Genomic DNA, 17915 nt, shown 5'->3' on the forward strand with positions numbered 1-17915 from the left:
GAATGGAATGCTGATGACCCCCACAAGGTCTTCGATGGGAACCAGAGACCTCAGAATCGCTCTGATGCGGATTGCCTCACCTTTACCAGCATGGATCAACTAATATGATAGAGTTTAGCGGTTAGTTTAGTGTATTTAAAAGTGTGTGTGTGTGTGTAGTGTCTTTTCTCTTACATGCATCTCTGGGGCACAGCGACCAAGAAGGTCAATGAGAGCAGCATAAAAGGTCATGATGGCATTCCCCATATGGATGGTGTCATCTTCTTCCTCCTCCAGCATGTCATTGCTACACACACACACACACACACACACACACACACACACACACACACACACACACAGTGGCAATTCCCATTTATTGAGACCAGCTCAAGGCACCCCTGTGCAATAATCCTGCTGTTTAACCAGCATGCTGTTCAGAGGTCTTCATGGGTACACTTCAAAAGACCTAACAATTTGAGTTTAATTTTGTTTTGTCAGACATACAACTGATTCTTAACAAGTTGAATCTCCTCTGTCACCATGTTAAAAAGTGGAAAACAGATGAAACACATCAAGTCCCGGTCCTTAATTTTGTGATTGTTCTTGGCTCCGGATCATAGTTTCATTGTACAGTTGCAGGTCTCTTCAGGTTTGGGAATGAATTTTTGGACACAAGACCCCTAATGCTGAAATGCCATACCTGTCAGTTGGGTTTATTTGCTTAGCAAAGATGAAGATCTCATCAACAAGGACCTTAAAAAATTTATAAAAAAAAATTGTGTTAAAAAAATCTTGGTGCATAAGAAGCCGTATTTGATCTTGTGAAAAATTTGAACAATAACAAGAGTGTTGCAATTTCCAAGTATTTATATATTTACACTTTTGGGTTAGTTGTAGACAATAAAACTGGTTGAATTACTTTGGACAAGATTACCTTGAATATATTCGTCCAAAAATGATTTTGGTTGGGTGTAGGGAATATTAATTTTACTTAAAACTTGGTTGGGTTTAGGCAACAAAAAAAAAATTTAAAACCTTTGCGATTAGTTTTAGAAAACATTATTACATAATTTGTTTCCTTATAAGGCTTAGGCATAACAACTACTTCGTTTGGGTTAGTGACCTATTCAATGTTTTTTTTGGGGGGGGGTGGTCCAATATGTTGACAAGTCACAGATAAATCATCCACAATAAAAATAAAAAAAAAATACGGCAAAAGTATATTTTTTCAATTGACAAGGCAGGACTAAGATTTACAAAGGCTAGTTTAATAGAAATTATAAAGTAAGTAAGTAAGTATAGCAGGTACAGCAACAGGTAGCATGTGGACAGATAACACAGAGTCATGACTGGAAAGAGCAGGATTTATGCCACTGTTGGCATTTAAACTGGTGTGCAGCAGACAGAAAGACAGCCTGTGTGTGATAGCAAGTATGAAGTTAGATATCAGCATTGAAAATAGCTTTGCAGAGTGTGTGTACAATACAATGCACAATGGGAAATGGCAGTGTTGCTGGTATAATTACATTCTGTGGTAGTGGTGAAGTCACAAAACTCTTCAAGACTTTCATGCTGCAGTCTGAAATAAAACTGCTACAAATCAACACATCTCTAAGAAAATAGCTGAAACTAACATTAATCGGTAACCAGCTATGTCAAAGTCCATTCATAAAAATCACCTGAGTGCTACTGACAGGCTCAGAATGTTATCATCAATGTCTAACAATTTAAATTAAAGGTCAAGGTTTTTCTTATCAATACCAAATGGTTAATTTGCTGTGCAGACAGGAACTCAGCAATCCCAATATACAATAACATACATCATATTCCTATTTTTCAAACTTGTAGTAAATAGTTTGTCTGTAAATTGTCCAATATAAATGTTAATATTTATTTATTTATTTTAGTTTTTGTTTTTTTCTTATTTTATGAATATTTTTCTTTCTTTTAATTTAGATTATCCTTCCTTCTTCCCACTGTAAATGCTGCTGAAACTGCCTAAATTTCCCCTGTATGGGATAAATATATTATTATTATTATTATTATTATTATTATTATTATTATTATTATTATTATAACAGAAAATTACACAATAGAAAAACAATATAATCATCCCAATATAAAAAAAGTGCTTTACATCTCCCTGGATCTATAAGTTCAGTATGAACGAGATCACCTTGCAGACTTACTATTCAGCATTACTATTGCTGTGGGTAAAAAGTTGCTTCTATACACTTTTGTCCTACCCTTGAGAAACAAAATGACAGCCAGAGCAAAGGAGCTGGAACTCACCATGCAACGGATATGAACATTAAGAACAGATCTGACATTGTGATTTGAGGCTCCCCAATTAGCCTCCAAATCCATTTGATGATCTGGTTCAGGATTTTTTGTCCCGTAGTGACAGATTACCAAACCAAGACACCAGAGTGACACCAGTTATCTTGCATCTCCCCTCCCCCCCACACCAAAGTAGAAAAACAAACAAACATGCATTTGCAGCTTCTGGGTCCGTGTGAGCCGAGCCGGATGGCAGCTTCGATTAGTCGCTTCAGTAACGCGGAGTAACGACGTGTTAGTAATGGTAACGGCGTTGTAACGATAGACAAAGTAATTAGTTACAGTACCTGTTACTGAAAAAAGTAACGCCATTAGTAACACAGTTTATTTTAACGCCGTTATTCCAATCATTGCGTGTAACACCTACATTATATTTTTTTTCTTCTATTTTTGTAACTCCTTATCAATCATGGCTCATATTCACAATACTAGTTGACCTCCCGTGAGCCTTGAATCTCCATCCTGACCAGCGGAGAGAAGCCACCGTGCACCTGAGCATAGCATCATTGTCGAGGCAGCCAGGAGCCTGAGACCAGACGGTAGCGAATCAATGCATTTCCTTTCTCCATCTAGCGAATCTCAATGGGGGCAGCAGCCGTCCAGGCAGAGACTTTGGAGGCCATCTTCAAACTAGTTTGTTGGAGAGACATCGATGGGAACAAACCAGCTGAAACCGTAAGCCAGTTCCATTGGTTTTCGCGCTGTCGCAATAGCAAAGATCAGTGCTGCATCTATTCAGGCCTTGATCGTTCTCTCTCACTGCCAACTCCGCCAGACTCCTTAGCGTCTGCTCAACCTCCATTCAGTAGTTTTCTTTTGTTTGTAGATCACTATCGTTCATACCTCACACGTTTTTACCTGCTCCTTTTGCTGTCCACTTAAATCTCAGATAAATTTTATAGTTCATGTCTGATACTCCACATATGCCTTAATTGCTTTGCTGGAATTATTACTCTGTATATGCCTTAATTTCCTTGCTGGAATTATTACTCTGTGTTACGTGTTTTTTTTTAATTGTATTAAATCCTCCTAAATCTAAAAGTAGCGTTCCTACTCATTTATATATTTGTATGCAAGTCACTGACCCGCAAAGAACTCATTGATAAACTATAATCTGAGACTGATTGTTTTCTCGTTGGATGACACAATATTAAAACAAGTGCTGCCCCGAGTAACAACTGTATTAAACATCCTAAAGATACATCATCATCATCATCAGCTTATCAAGTCACTACACTGGTGTTAACCCACTCATCCGTTCTGGGTTTTCCACTGCAGCAGGAGATCCCAAGCGTGTTGGATCTCGAACAATGACAGGTTGCTAAAAATCCACAACGCAATGAGGATGAACCGCTCCATCACAGCAGATCAATGGAAAAATGTCTAGAAGCACTCGTCCATGACGACCAAAAGCATAAAGGATCTCTACAGAGATCGATGTCAGTCTACCATGTAAACAAAGATCTTAAATCTTGTGTAATTACTCATGGTTCCTCTGGAGTGGCTGATGTATTCTGGACACAGTCAACAATATCTCCACCTACAGTTCATCCAGGGAAGCTGTATATACAAGCAAACTTTATATATAGAGTGAAAAACATACAGTTGGGTGGATACAACACTACTAAGGTTTTTGGGTTTTTTGCCTCCTCAGGCTTTTTTTTCAGATTGCGCTTTCAATGTTTATACTGTGTTTTGATCTGATCAATCTAATACATTTTTGTTGTTTACATCAGAGAGACAATGGAGTTGTCAACTTACAGACTCTTGATGCTCTCTGATGTTGGAGAGGGACCATCGCGGGAAGGATCGTGAGAGATCTTAATGGCTTCCTCCATCGCTGCTAACAAGCCATCACCGCCTTCCCCCCTAAGCGCAGGGCCAAAACATTCTGGTCGACGAATCAGAAGCCTCACTACAACATTAGCATTCTCCTCCACGCTTTCACCTAGCAGTAGATATGTCAATAAGTAAGTAAAATTTTATTTATAGCAACTTTTGAAACCTAGGTGATAGCACAGATTAGAAATACAACAAACAACATACAAAACAGGAATATATTTGCTTGACCATAACCAGAAAAGAAGTCATGAAAAAACTGACTGATGTAATTGTAACAACTCTTAAATTACTTGAGTAAATCTGTACTTTTCCTGAGGTATGGGGCTATGAGAAAATTCATTTGTGCATTGTAAATATGAAGGTTTTCACCATTGCAAAAGACTGCGAATCGTAGAAAGTCAAGGTAGCGTTCTCCCTCCACAGGATTCCATCCAATGTCAGGGTATCCTTTACGCACCAGCATTACACAACTCTGCAGTCCACAGCCAGCCAGGTACTGCACCACCTGAGCAGTCAAGTTGACAAGAGGACTGTTTGCATACTGCGCATTATGGCATGCCTTATGGTCTGAAATAATAATACTGAAAATCAGAAATAAAACAATAAAATACAGTAGAATACACATTAAGCCTTTGAACTTTCAACTCCCTAAAATTTAAGTGTATGCTTGTCAATTTCACCTTCTCCAGATCAGGCTCCCTCAAAGCCAGGGCCAGCTCATTATTATCCATGACTGATGCTGCAGCCACATCAAGAGGAGTGGAGCCTCGCATGGAGGGAGATGCTGAAATTACAGGAGGGTAGAGTTAATATAGAATATGAATTAAAAACGAGCAAACATAATAGGGTCTTCGCCTGAAGTACCTTCAGGCTCAGGCCCTAACAAATAGTTTAAGTATAGGTGGCACAGTGGTGCAGTGGTTAGCACTGTCGCCTCACAGCAAGAAGGTTTCGAGTTCGAGTCCCGGATCGGGCACGGAATCTGTCTGTGTGGAGTCTCCATGTTCTCCCTGTGCCTGCGTGGGTTCTCTCCGGGTACTCTGGCTTCCTCTCACAGTCCAAAGACATGCAATTGGGGACTAGGCTAATTGGATACACTAAATTGACCGTAGGTACGACTGTGAGTGTGAATGGTTGTCTGCCTATAAATGTTGGCCCTGCGATGGACTTGCGACCTGTCCAGGATGTACCCCACCTCTCACCCAAAAGCCGCTGGGATATGCTCCAGCCCCCCCCCCCCCCATGACCCTTAACAGGATAAGTGGAAGAAATTGAATGGATGGATGGATAGTTTAAGTGTAACAGAGAATTACAAACCAATATTCAATAAAAACGGAGTTGTATCAACAACACTGGTGACATATCTCGCCAGCTGGTGAGCATATACATTCAGGAGGTGATCATATTTAAGTTCTCCCTCACATTCAAGACAGTCCCCACCTGTTGTTAAATCCATCGCCATGATCCCAATCCCCAGACAATACAACAAAGCCAGTACCAAGGACTTTTAGTCAATTGACTTGGAATAACTCATAGTAAGGGATATCATGCTCTCCAGTGAGGCACATATAAGCATACGTCACAACAGTCAAACCTCAGTTTTATGATCATCACTGTGTATCATCAGTGAGTGTAGCTGCCCATTCAGGGCTGATTTAAAGTTTGCATCCTCAAAGAACTTTATGTTTCAGGATAAGTACCCAGGATAAACAAACGTAATAGAAGTCTTCCATTCCTGTTCTCAGGGGTCTGGTTTCTTGTAGCATAACAAGGACCAACATAAAGCATGTCCAATATGTTTTGTCACAAGCTCCAGCACGCAACCCTGGGAGAGAATTGCAGTTGCATCCATCAGTGGTGGATAAGTTATGTGAGCATTGCAGCTGGGTGCAAGCACACATCTTTGCTTCCAGAGAAAACTCTTACTCTTCTTTATTCTTTCCCTGACATATCAGAACATGTCTGGGAATGGATGTGCTAGCTCACCTTTGACTGAACAATGCATTTCCTGGAGATGTGGTGTGGGTGTGCTGGCAGGGGCTTTCCCTGATTCTGGTGACTCGTCAGTGGCCTGAAACGTCATGGTATGCTGAGGCAATGGGTTTGCTTGTGAAGGGGCTATGGTGGCTCTCAAGCATGAGGGAAGGTCATCCAACAACACCAACCTGTGGCTGTTGCACGCTTATTTATGGAGAGCTACTATTTGACAGCTGAGAGTCTCCCCTTAATGTTGTGACTATGATCAAAAGTATCTTAGGTTATCCCTTTGGCTTTATGACCGTTGAGCTCTTGAGCCTTTGCCCCCCTTCTTTTGCATCTGAGGAGCAAAGTAGGCTGCAAGTGCTGTGCAAGTGCTGTGTGATTACATGAAGAACACTGAAGGTTGTGAGACCAGTTATTTTTCTTCTTTGCTAGGATGTGCAGATCATTTACCTTTAAGGCATGAATAGGGTTATCTTCAGTCAGCCACAGAAGGGCATAATATCCCATACTACGTGTTGTACTTCATTGCTCCCCCAGTGAGCATAGGTTATATGGAGAACATTTTGTTTTGTTTTTTAAGTGCATTACCCTTTTTTGTCTCCTGTGGTAGCAGTGCACCAGAAAAATCAGTGCAAATAAAAAGGGCGACAGAATTTAAAATACTAAAATATGGTACTGCTGATGACTGGAGGAATGCTTGTTACACACACATACTCACCAAGGCCAACACTACTGTTCTCCAGTAGATAGCTAAGATGATCAAACATTGCTTTCTGATTTTGGCGACTGATTCGACAAAAGTAACAGAGAAAACGACAGCAGTTGGCCACCATTTTAGGAAAGGTGATTTCCTGCAGAAACACACACCAAGAGCAGTGAGAAATCATATACAAAAAAATCATTTACCAAATTATAATTTTTTTATCATTATTCTGCACGTATTTGAACTCTTTTAATTCAAATGTCCACTTTTTCAGGTGTTTCATTCTTCAAGGCATGAAAAGGTAAAAAGTGAGTGAGGAGGTAAACATGGCTCAGAGAACATAACTTTATTATCTTTAATGAAGCAAGAGAATTGCATATATTGCACTGCAGGTTAACACCATGAACCTACATAGAGCCTGTTACAGTACTGCTATGCAGCATTAAGATCCTCCTACCTTGGAGTCTCCTCCACTGAGTACATTGACCATGACCTCCATGACAGTCTCATGCATCCCCAGAGCTCTCATCAGATTAGGATGCTGGTAGAAAACCTTGTTGTTCATGATATCACTGTGGACAAAAGATATGTGTTTCATCATCAGGGTTCTCATTTGGTCTATAATGACTGACAAAAAAATCTTCAGCATACATACCACTCAAAGGAAAATCGACATCATTACACTCCTATCGAGGCTCTAAGGTTTATTGCTTTTTAAAAATTGAATCTGGGACTCCAGTGATTGTACATGCACGCTGCAGTATTTTAACCAAAATGCACTGCAGTTTAGACTTTTATTATCTACTCAACTTTATATACAACATACTGCAAGCCAAAAAATAATTTGCATATTAACAGTCCTACAATGAAATTTACCATCTGCCTTGAAGTCCACCATTGCACGCTTTGAAGAGAGGAATACTCTCTTAACTTACATTGAATGACTTACCTTTTGCATTCATTCATTTCATTCAACACACATCCAAGTTCATCAGGAATAGATGGGCAATAAAGCACTTAAACGCTTCTGAAATTTCTCTGCTGACTTTTTTGTTATTCTAATGATTTATGTAAATATTCAATTAAAGTAGTGTGAAAAACCAGACCTTTTAAGTTTATTTCCTGGCAAAACATGATAGCGACTAATGCCAAGAAAAAGTCTAGGTTTTTATAAAGGAGCCTACGATGAAATGGATGACATCAAGTTAGCTTTGTCAACTTATTTTGAACTATCTGGAGTGAACCCCTAGTATTCAGGAGCCTGATGGTGACTGTGTTCTCACCCCAGTCCTCTGATCATCAGTTTTTCCTCCTCTCTTCCCATGCGGACACTCAGCAGAGACCTGATCTGACCTAGAGCAGCCAGAAGGTTGATGGAGTCCTCTATTGAAACTGAGTTAATTGTATACGTCTTAGGAAGAGCCCGGACCTGGATAGGGACAGATGCAAAATTCTTCTATGGTCATTCTGAGAATTGATTTTATTGTGAGAATTTCTACATGCTGTACATTGTCATCATTTACCTCCTGTTAAAAAAAGACATTAAGGAGTGCCATTTCTTTCTGTACAATTTCTACTATCGCTTAAATTGCTCCTTTATCAGGGTTCCCACTCTTTCCCTGAAATTATTTTCCAGGACTTTCCCAGGACATTTTCAGCTACACAGACAAGTTCTTACATCATACACTAATACATTTCTCTGTCCCCCTCATACTTCGGAAGTGTTCTTTCTACACTTGTAACTTGCATTTATCCGGATTGTTTCCATGTTTATTACTCATACATTTGTATGTGGCCGCAGGAGAGAAAAGTGGAAATGCAAATTTGATTGGCTGGTAGAGTCACTTGGGGCACTGCACTGGCTAGAAGCAGAGAAGTGCTGTGCCCAGAAAAAGGTGACAACATACATGCATGCACCCAACTTTTAAACCATTTGCATTCACTCACAAGGCAGGGGGAGGATAAATAATTTTCCAGGAAATATTAACAGTTTCCAAGGCATTTGTCCTTTTTTTCTCATTTTCCATATATTTTCCATGACTGGAAATTTGGTCAATCATTTTCCAGGTTTTCAAGGACGCGTGGGAACCCTGTTTATGGTTTCATATATCAATTGTTAAATATAATTGTTAAGTTGCTAAGCCCATTTTTTTTTTCAATTTTTGTTTGTCTAAAGCAACAATCTAAGTTGGACTAAACAACTGTAGACAAACTCATGAGAAATATCATTAAAATTTACCATTCAGAACTGTGGTATTGGACATAACTTTACATAATGGGAAGTAGTGCCCACCACCACTGAGATGCCTTTGAGCTAGGCTTGGCTCCATTGAAGGGGCTAAGTGGCAGCATAAAAGTTATTCAGAATAGGTATACTGAGTAGGTTCCAAGTGTCAATGTGTAACTATGTGAATGTGATCAGGAATTTCTTGCAAAAGTGAAGACTCACAGCGAACTATCCCTGAATAAGAAAAAGCTAAATATCTATTTAAAAAACAGTGTTTTGGTGTAAAAACATTGACATTATGTACAAAATCAAATAAAATTAAATGATTAAATTAAAATTTAATGTACTGTAATGTAGTTTTTACAATGATTTGATTTTTAGCATTGTGGACATATAAATAAAACCTTTTGAAAACAAAGTTTCAGCTACAACATTTAGATGAACATATATAAAAGTGATATCCCACACATACCTTTTAAATTTTAACGCTGAAGCTGCCTACATTCTAAAATCCAATACAGCATACAGGGGATCATTTCTATCCCTTGCCGCAGCAGTGTCAAGGTGTTATTCCTTTAAGCAGTGAAGTGGTCAATTTTCATATTTTCCTTTTGAATTATAAGACTTGAAAAAAAACAACCTTTAACTCAGTTCATGGCTTTTATTCTGCTTTAAGCCTGAAGCACACCAAGTCTGTCTGCATCATGTTACATGAGTATAGTAACATCTCTACAGTTAACAATTATTCAAATAAATTAGAGCAGCCACAATTATTTTTGGTGTGAGACGTGTCACTCTGCAAAGCATCTGTATCTTTGGGAGGCAGGTCTATTTTTATCGTTTCATGCTATGACACAGTCCTTCCACTTAAAATGAAAGCATACTCATAAATAAGTGTCAGTTTGTGCTAAAGAGCGACCAGAAAAAAAACTGAGCCAATATGGCTGCTTAAGAACTCTGATGACATAACGCAGGGGTCTTCAACATTTTTCAGGCCAAGGACCTTTTAAATGATAGGGAGACTATGACTTCCCATGTTAAGCAAGCACACTACATCACAGAAATTGCTGGGAATAATCAAGTTATCATCTTGTTTTATTTCAGACCTAATTAAACACATTGTTCAAACTTACAAACCTTAATGAGTCAAATAAGTTCCAAGCTTATTTTTGTTGGCCAAAGAGACTTCATCATGTCTTCTCTATGAGTTTTGCAGCTTTCTAATGACATCACTTGACAATGTTCCGACGGCAATAGGAGGAAAATGGCTGCATTTTTCAACTTTCTGAATAGACGTGTGACTTTTTTGCAACAAAAATCTGGGGTTTACGAAATCATGCAAGCCCCACATATTTTGTTCATTTTGTGCAAGGTCTTTGAAAAATTGTGGCCCCCCCATATAAACATGTGGACTTGGCTGATTATGCTTTGAATTACTGTATGTGTTCGCATAATTTTGTACAGGGACTGATTGTGTTTTTCACCCAAAAATAAAAAGTCCATTATTAACTCACCCTCATTTTTTGAACTTGTATACTTTTTTGAATTTATTATGCAATACTCACTCAGACCTTTTTGAACCCGACAAATGACCCAGTATATTAAAACTAAAAATGAACTAAAACCAATTAAAAATAACTGAATGGGGGGGGGGGGGGGGAGTCAAAATGAAATAAAACTAAACTAAAAAGGACAAATCCAAAACTATTATCACCCTGGCAGGGATCCCCTATTACATGAACTATATCAATTGGTGATAAACAATTAACTGTTTATGGTCGTACATTTTCAGACTTGTTACAAAATCAGACTTGTTACAAAATCAAAATGTAGTCAAAAAACAGTCAGGGGCAAAACAAAGAAAAAAGCTTGCTAGACCAAGAGTTGGAAACAATGGGTATTGTTATGCAACTGTGAGTGCTGCTAATGTTGAGCAAAGCCAGTAATTCAGTAGCACGAGGGGATAAATAAACTGGACTCTGTGCTTTGAGGTACAGATTATCGTTTTTCTCATTTTATCGGACACAACCCATAATTCAGGAACCAAACTGGATTCTTTCATAGACAACTGTTGGGGGACAGGGACTCACTGAAGCTGAGGTTTGGTGTTCTCTCTTGATATACCAATAATTGTCCCTAATAATCATTGATGGAAAATAGGCACAAAATACCATAAGTACCTTTAATATGATGAAACAGAGTGCTAAAAAAAACAAAACCAAACAACCTGTCCTCCAATGCCGTCATACTGTCGATGCAACAGGACAAACATGGCTCTGACAAGCTCAGGATCTTCTATAACTGACTCCTGAGCCCAGCGAACCATCGTATCTGATATCAACTGCTGTAATGTACCTGCAAGGGTAGAGAGAGAAACTAGGTGGGAGGTGTTGCAGTAACACAAATTCCAAACCGAGAAAGGTATAGAAGAACTATCCTTGTAATTTTACATGGGCAGCCTGTTTACTACCAATCACATACCATATACTTTAAAACATACATTGGTAACAATTATTTTCCTACATACACCAAAAATATAACATTTTGTATATCTATTCACAGAACTATGTTTTCTCCGGAGTCATGACTTATATCTAGGATAGTTGTGAACTATATTCAAATGATGTGTATGTATTGCACTAACTAGTACAGATGACTTACTGGGTTTCCGATCTTTTTTTTCATTTGGTAGGTTGGCCATCTTCTTTTTCAGATAAGCCACTTTCTCCACCAAAGACATGAGTCGACCTCGAATGGTGAAGTCACTGTCACCATCTAATGCGTTATCCTCATCTAACTCTATACCTGATAGAATGGAGATGTGACAGGCAATACATGTACAAAAATAGACATGTTTAACAATGCATTGACAATATTAGGAAGAAGAATATAATCTTTGTGGTCCCTCGTGATTGGTGAGGACAAAATGGTCATGATGATGGCACACACTTGACTTAATTTATAGCAGGTGATTGGCAGTTTACCACAGTGTCTCATCAGGTCCTCATGGAAGTCAAGCAGCTGTTCTCGAATGTATTCAGGACAGGGACACTCCTGCTTCTCATCCTTAAAGTTCAGCAGCATGTTGATCTGCAGGAATAACACATGCATATGTGTGTGTGTGTGTGTGTGTATAAATATATACAGTATATAATATATATATATATATATATATATATATATATATACATATATATACATATATACATATATATACACACATATACATATATACATATACACACATATATATACATACATATATATACATATATATATACATATATATATATACATATATATATACACATATATATATACATATATATATATACATATATATATATATATATATATATATATATATATATATATATATATATATATATATATATATATATATATATACATATATATATATATACATGTGTAGTTCATCCCCTATTTTTCCTTCAACCCTCCCCAGATTCCATGTTTTAGGAGCATGGAGTAATGACACTGGGCTTCATTCATGAAATGTTCTTTTATACAATACATTCTTGCACAATTGCAGTTTTTAACCCTCCATTTACTCTTACAGACAGCCTTACTCAAAACCTTACTGCTACCTGTAAATCTTTGCTCTGTTTTGTACCTCTTCTAAGTAGAAACCACCCAAGACTGCAAAGACTGACAATTGTAAGAGAAGCACACAATTGTTGTTAGGGACAATGAGTTACAGTTGCTTCTTGACTGTAAAACTTTACTGAGGGCTTGAGTCGTGTTAAACAATGTAAGAACAATTTGTTCATTAAGCTATTACATGAATTAAGCCGTAACAACTTAAAACTTGTATGAACATATAAGTACATCTGCCCCAGTGTTTGCACAGTGCATAGTGGCACAGCAAGGAAACTAGCTGGTATAAGAGTTAAAGAGGTTCAGCTACACATTATTTATTGTATAAATGAACTGTTTTATCCAGTGGGCCTCTGAAGTCTCAGCACTTTTCTTCTCAAACTGTTGTATTCTGTGCTTACATTTAACTTTATTTTCTACAATATTCTGCTTTACCTGTTTCTCTACGGTGCCAAACTTGACTTCAAAAACAGTCTAACAGTTCAAATCGTGCAATGTTCCTTTATGACATTCTTATGTTCCCTATAAGCTGTAATATACTGCGATAGTTCCTGTATGAATGCACACCCATGTTTCTGAGCTCCTATTCTGCTTTTGAAAACTCAAAAAGTGATGTTCAGGGTACACGTGGCCTCTATTTTATCCATGTAGATATCCATGATCAGATTGTAGCTGTATGACTGAGTTTGATAAGGTTGATGTCTAGCAGCTTATGTTCATAGCTGACGAGCAGTGTGGAAAGCCCCAGTACCAGTGTGGCTGTGAGTGTTCAGCTATCATCTCAATCTACTGCAAAGCTAACGCCACCCAACATCAAAACAACACCATTCTTCCCATCAGAGATTTATTTCATTATTGTTGCTCATACCTGTTCTTGTGGAGGAGATCGGAACTCTTTGGTCTTCTTGGCGGTGAGAGCAGCAGACATGTTGAGTGCCAGCATCACCTCGTTGTAGCGAAACCTCTGGTTTTCTTGGAGGCAGGCCACAAAGTCATCTGAGAAGGCCACCACTGCCTCGATGCGATGGCGCACCTGGCAGTCACACAGGTGCTGCAGCACATGGCACATCTAACAGACATCACATTTATAAGAATCACACACACTGTTGGTATACTATACATTTTATCACTACTTCTGAATTTTAGGGCTGCCCTTGACTAAGAATTTTCCTAGTCGACCAGTAGTTGTAGTTTAGGGCCATTCCTGGAGTATTGTCTGTATGTTTGTGCTGTTCGTGTAATTATCAAAATAAATGTTTTGGGCAGGGTGACAAAATTGTTTGAGTACGTAATAAGTAACACTGTGTTACATTTCAGTTAAGTGCAGCTGCAATATTTACAAGCCACTTGTTGATTCCACAGAAAGCAGACAGCTCTATCAGTGTCCCTCATAGATCACTGAGCTTCTCATCTTATCCCAAAGGGAGATGCCCGTTATCCTCCTCAAGAAACCCATTTAGGCCGCTCATAGTCGCAACTTCTTTCTCTCATTCATGACCCATATTTCATGACTATAGATGAGAGTACTAATAAATACTTACAAGTCAATCAAGAGCTTTTGCTTTCGAGGTTAGCTCTCTTTTTGTCACAGTAGTGTGGTAGAGCCAACACAAAAGAAAACCATGACCTCAGATTTAGAGGTGCATATCCCGACTTTCACTCAGCTAATAAGTGATTCAGTGACAGCTGAAGGTCACAGGCCAATGATGACATTAGGACAATATACAGTGATCCACAAAAAGCAAAGAGCAAACCCCAGCCAATGGATATGTAACTCCACACAACCAAATAAAAAGAAATCCTGGCCATGAAAATAAAAATCATGATAGGTGGCAAGGCCAGACCCTTGAGGAGGCCTACCCCCGTCGGAAAGAAACCCAACTTACAAATGAGAACCCAAACAAAGCTCTCGCTTGGGGCAACCTCCTCCCCATACTCCTGATGCACACAGCTCCTACAGTATCTCCCAAGAAACATTGTCATAAACTTTCTCTAAATCCACAAAACTCACGTAGATCGAATAAGCATACTCCAACACTCCCTCTAGGAACATTGCAAGAGTGAAAAGCTAGTCAGTTGGTCCATGCCAGGATGGAATCTGCATTTTTCCTCTCCAATCCAGGTTTCAACAAGGTTTATCCAGCACCTAACATTTGATTTTCCATGAAGGCTGAATTAAGGCATATTCTGCCTCAAATAAGATGCATAAAAACTAGTATATTGCTATTCTCTTACAATCTCTTCTATATTGGCTTCTCTGCATTGGCTCCCTGTCAAATTTAGAATAGAATTCAAAATTACTCTTCTAACATACAAAGACTCCACTAATCAGGTACCTTCCCATCTGTCAGAGTTCAGAGTTGTCTCCTGTCCAACTAGAATTTTTAACTCCCACATCCCTGACTGATGTTGCTGCTAGAGGAGGACGCAGACCTGCTTTAAGCTACCACCCTTAGCATCATCATCATCGACATCAGTTTTAGGATTAAAACTCGTAGTAGCACTGAAGTATTCATATTACTACCATCAGTGCTTTACCAACATATCAGCATTGTGATAGTATTTCCTAAAACTTAAATGCCAATATCTTGCTGACTTTGTTTGCTTAAGTAACCGGTATTTGTTATTATTGGTAGCGAGTTTCCTATTCTTGCTGCTGTTGTTAGTGTCTTAACTCTCCCTGTGCTTTCTGCACATTTTTCTCTTTACCTCTGTCATTCTCTCCCCCTCCTGTCTCTCTTTTTATCTGTTCCTTTCTTTTCTTTTCTGCCTCTTTCCCTTATATGTCTTTGTCTATGCCCTCATTTTCATGCTCTTTTTACCCATATCAGTCAATGCAGATGGCCTTTCCATTGAGCCTTGGTCTGGTCAATGTTCCAGCCTGTTACAGGAAGGGTTTTGTAACTTCTGTCACAAGATGTGCTTGCACATGCAGAACTGCTGGGTTTAAATCACCCGAAAGCGTTTGGTGCTGGACCTCCTCAATTTGTAAAGTGTCACAAGATAACTTTTGTTATGATTTGGTGATACAAATAAAATTGAACTGACTTGACTAATGTGATTCTTTTGATTGGCACACACCTGATCAAGCCCAAATCAATATATACAGGTTTGAAACAGTTAAATCTTAAAGGTAAAGACAATCTAAATCTTAAACATGCTGCTAAAAAATGTAATTGTGTTGGTGCAAGTGTTCGTCTCACGAACTCTTTGTCTTTACATACCAGAAATTGCGAATAAATACTCCATTGTTGCTTTTTCCAGTAATTCTTTTGATTTCCTGTTGCACTACAAGGAGGCCTTAGGAGGCATTTTTATTTTCCCAAATTAAATAACATGACATTTTCACACTTTCATGTATTGTTTTTTTCATTTACTGTGTTTTAGTGTTATAATTACATTGTGTTTCAATTTGACCTTGTTTTATGTGATTCATTTTTTTTTTAAATTTCTTTCTTGATGATAAAGTACTGCCACAAATATTTCTTTTCTGAGAAGTGCTCTTGATAAAGTTGATCATAACATACTATTACATGTTCAAAATACTTTATAATAATTCCATAATTTATTAATACACTGCCTTCCTGACATGGTCAAATCATGTAGGATTTAATAAGTGTCACCTGCAGCTTTACAGGTTCTGGTAACTTCATCTGCAGCAGTCCTTCTTTTGGCATTTTTCGCTCTCCATCTTCTCTTCCGCCTGGCTCTATCTTCTTCACCACTTCTAGTTCCCTGTTCATCTCCTCGGACCCATCTTGTTTTTCAGAGAAGACAGATGGTTCAATCAATCTCAGGATGTTCTTCAGATCTCCATTTTCGAAAACTCCCATAATAAGCATTGTGTAGAACAGCTTGATGAGTGGGACGAAAAGAAACTCAGTGCTGCCTCCTATTGGATCCCGTACATTCATGCTACCCTCCCGCACTGCCTCAGTCAGCATCTCGATGGTTTTAATTTTCAGTATGTCCAAGGGGAACTCAGGGCTATACTGGAAAAAATCTCCTGATCCATTGCTGCCATTGGTGCGATAAGATGATCTGGGCCCACATACAAAACTTGGGGAGGAGAAATGCATTCTGGGTCTCAGAGAGGTACTAAGGCCGATGCCTGGAAGGCCATGTTTTTTCTTCTCATCAGGAAACAGGGTGATGCTCTTGGTTTCTCCGGTCATTGGAACAATGTACTCATTGTTCATCATGAGGCGAGCTGTGGCATAGCTGCTCAGATGGATGTCAATAAGGAGGTCATAGTAGCCAGCACGAAGCAACCCTTATATTTAAAGACACAGAAAAATAAATTAGTTAGAAACAACAAACTACATGTTATTCAAAATTTAAAATATCCTAAACATATATTTCATGTGTAGCCTGTGTAGCCTGTGTAGCTGTATCTTGCTGGCTCTTTTTTTTTTCCTTCTTCAAGAGCCAATGTATCCAAAGTCAAAACCTATTTGCTACTTACAAACCTCCATTTATGTCATGCCATTTTAATGGGTGGAAGTCTAAATTAGTTTGGTGCTGAGGATTTATTTTTGACAAAATTTTAAATAAGACTTGAATGTCGCATGTTTCACATGTTTTTTTTTCTTCCACACAAAGCAAAGTAGATTTTAAAGTTTAAAAGGTGCATCTGAAAGTTCCAAGAATTCCATTATTTTAAAGTCAAGTCATTTTGCAAAGTGATGTAGACTTAATTTCAGTCTTAAATGTTTAAGTTTGTAATTAACATGCTAAGCATAAAGTAATTTTGATTTTACTCTCTACTCTATTTTACACTCTATTAATCAGTTACTTGAACAAGAGTCAATTTGAGCCCATTAGTCCAAGACAGTGCACCCTGATGGTATTAAGTCAACTAGCAGGACAGACTCATAATTATCCTCATTATTCCAATGAACAGACTGAAAATGAATGCAGTATATGGAGGCAAAGGATTACATTTTGGGACAGTGTTCTGGGTTCCTTCTGTGATCCACGTAATATAGCCTCATCATGTTTGTGAAGGCTTTTCTCTATGCAGGTACACCTCATTGAAAAGGATACAGTCAAATGCACAGACTAAATGAGCAATGCCATCTGGATCAACTGACATCATAGCGTTGAAACAATCCATTCTCTTAACTCTATTTTTAGACCACGTTTCAAGATGTAAATTGAAAGATCTACATTACGCATTTTTACTAATTTTGTGATGGTCATTTAGTGTTGCAAACTAAA

General features: G+C 38.4%; 1 protein-coding gene across 11 annotated transcripts in view; it reads right to left on the reverse strand.

Annotated features, from left to right (window-relative positions):
* Positions 1 to 17915, reverse strand: part of ryr2a (ryanodine receptor 2a (cardiac)) — a 330466-nt gene that overhangs the window by 167521 nt on the left and 145030 nt on the right. For all 11 annotated transcript variants that reach the window (XM_086195802.1, XM_086195797.1, XM_086195796.1 and 8 more), the window contains 13 exons: positions 16319 to 16968; positions 13564 to 13764; positions 12062 to 12167; positions 11739 to 11882; positions 11305 to 11432; positions 8134 to 8279; positions 7308 to 7422; positions 6866 to 6998; positions 4845 to 4948; positions 4534 to 4669; positions 4084 to 4270; positions 175 to 286; positions 1 to 99 (listed from right to left, as the gene is read on the reverse strand). The exon at positions 1 to 99 is cut by the window's left edge and continues 22 nt beyond it. In XM_086195802.1, coding sequence (XP_086051928.1) covers positions 1 to 99; positions 175 to 286; positions 4084 to 4270; positions 4534 to 4669; positions 4845 to 4948; positions 6866 to 6998; positions 7308 to 7422; positions 8134 to 8279; positions 11305 to 11432; positions 11739 to 11882; positions 12062 to 12167; positions 13564 to 13764; positions 16319 to 16968 — 2261 coding nt within the window. The remainder of the gene's footprint in view (positions 100 to 174; positions 287 to 4083; positions 4271 to 4533; positions 4670 to 4844; positions 4949 to 6865; positions 6999 to 7307; positions 7423 to 8133; positions 8280 to 11304; positions 11433 to 11738; positions 11883 to 12061; positions 12168 to 13563; positions 13765 to 16318; positions 16969 to 17915) is intronic.

Source organism: Aulostomus chinensis, chromosome 23, assembly GCF_037954235.1.
Source record: "Aulostomus chinensis isolate RoL2024-O1b breed Wild chromosome 23, RoL_Achi_v1.0, whole genome shotgun sequence".
Taxonomy (NCBI): Eukaryota; Metazoa; Chordata; class Actinopteri; order Syngnathiformes; family Aulostomidae; genus Aulostomus; species Aulostomus chinensis.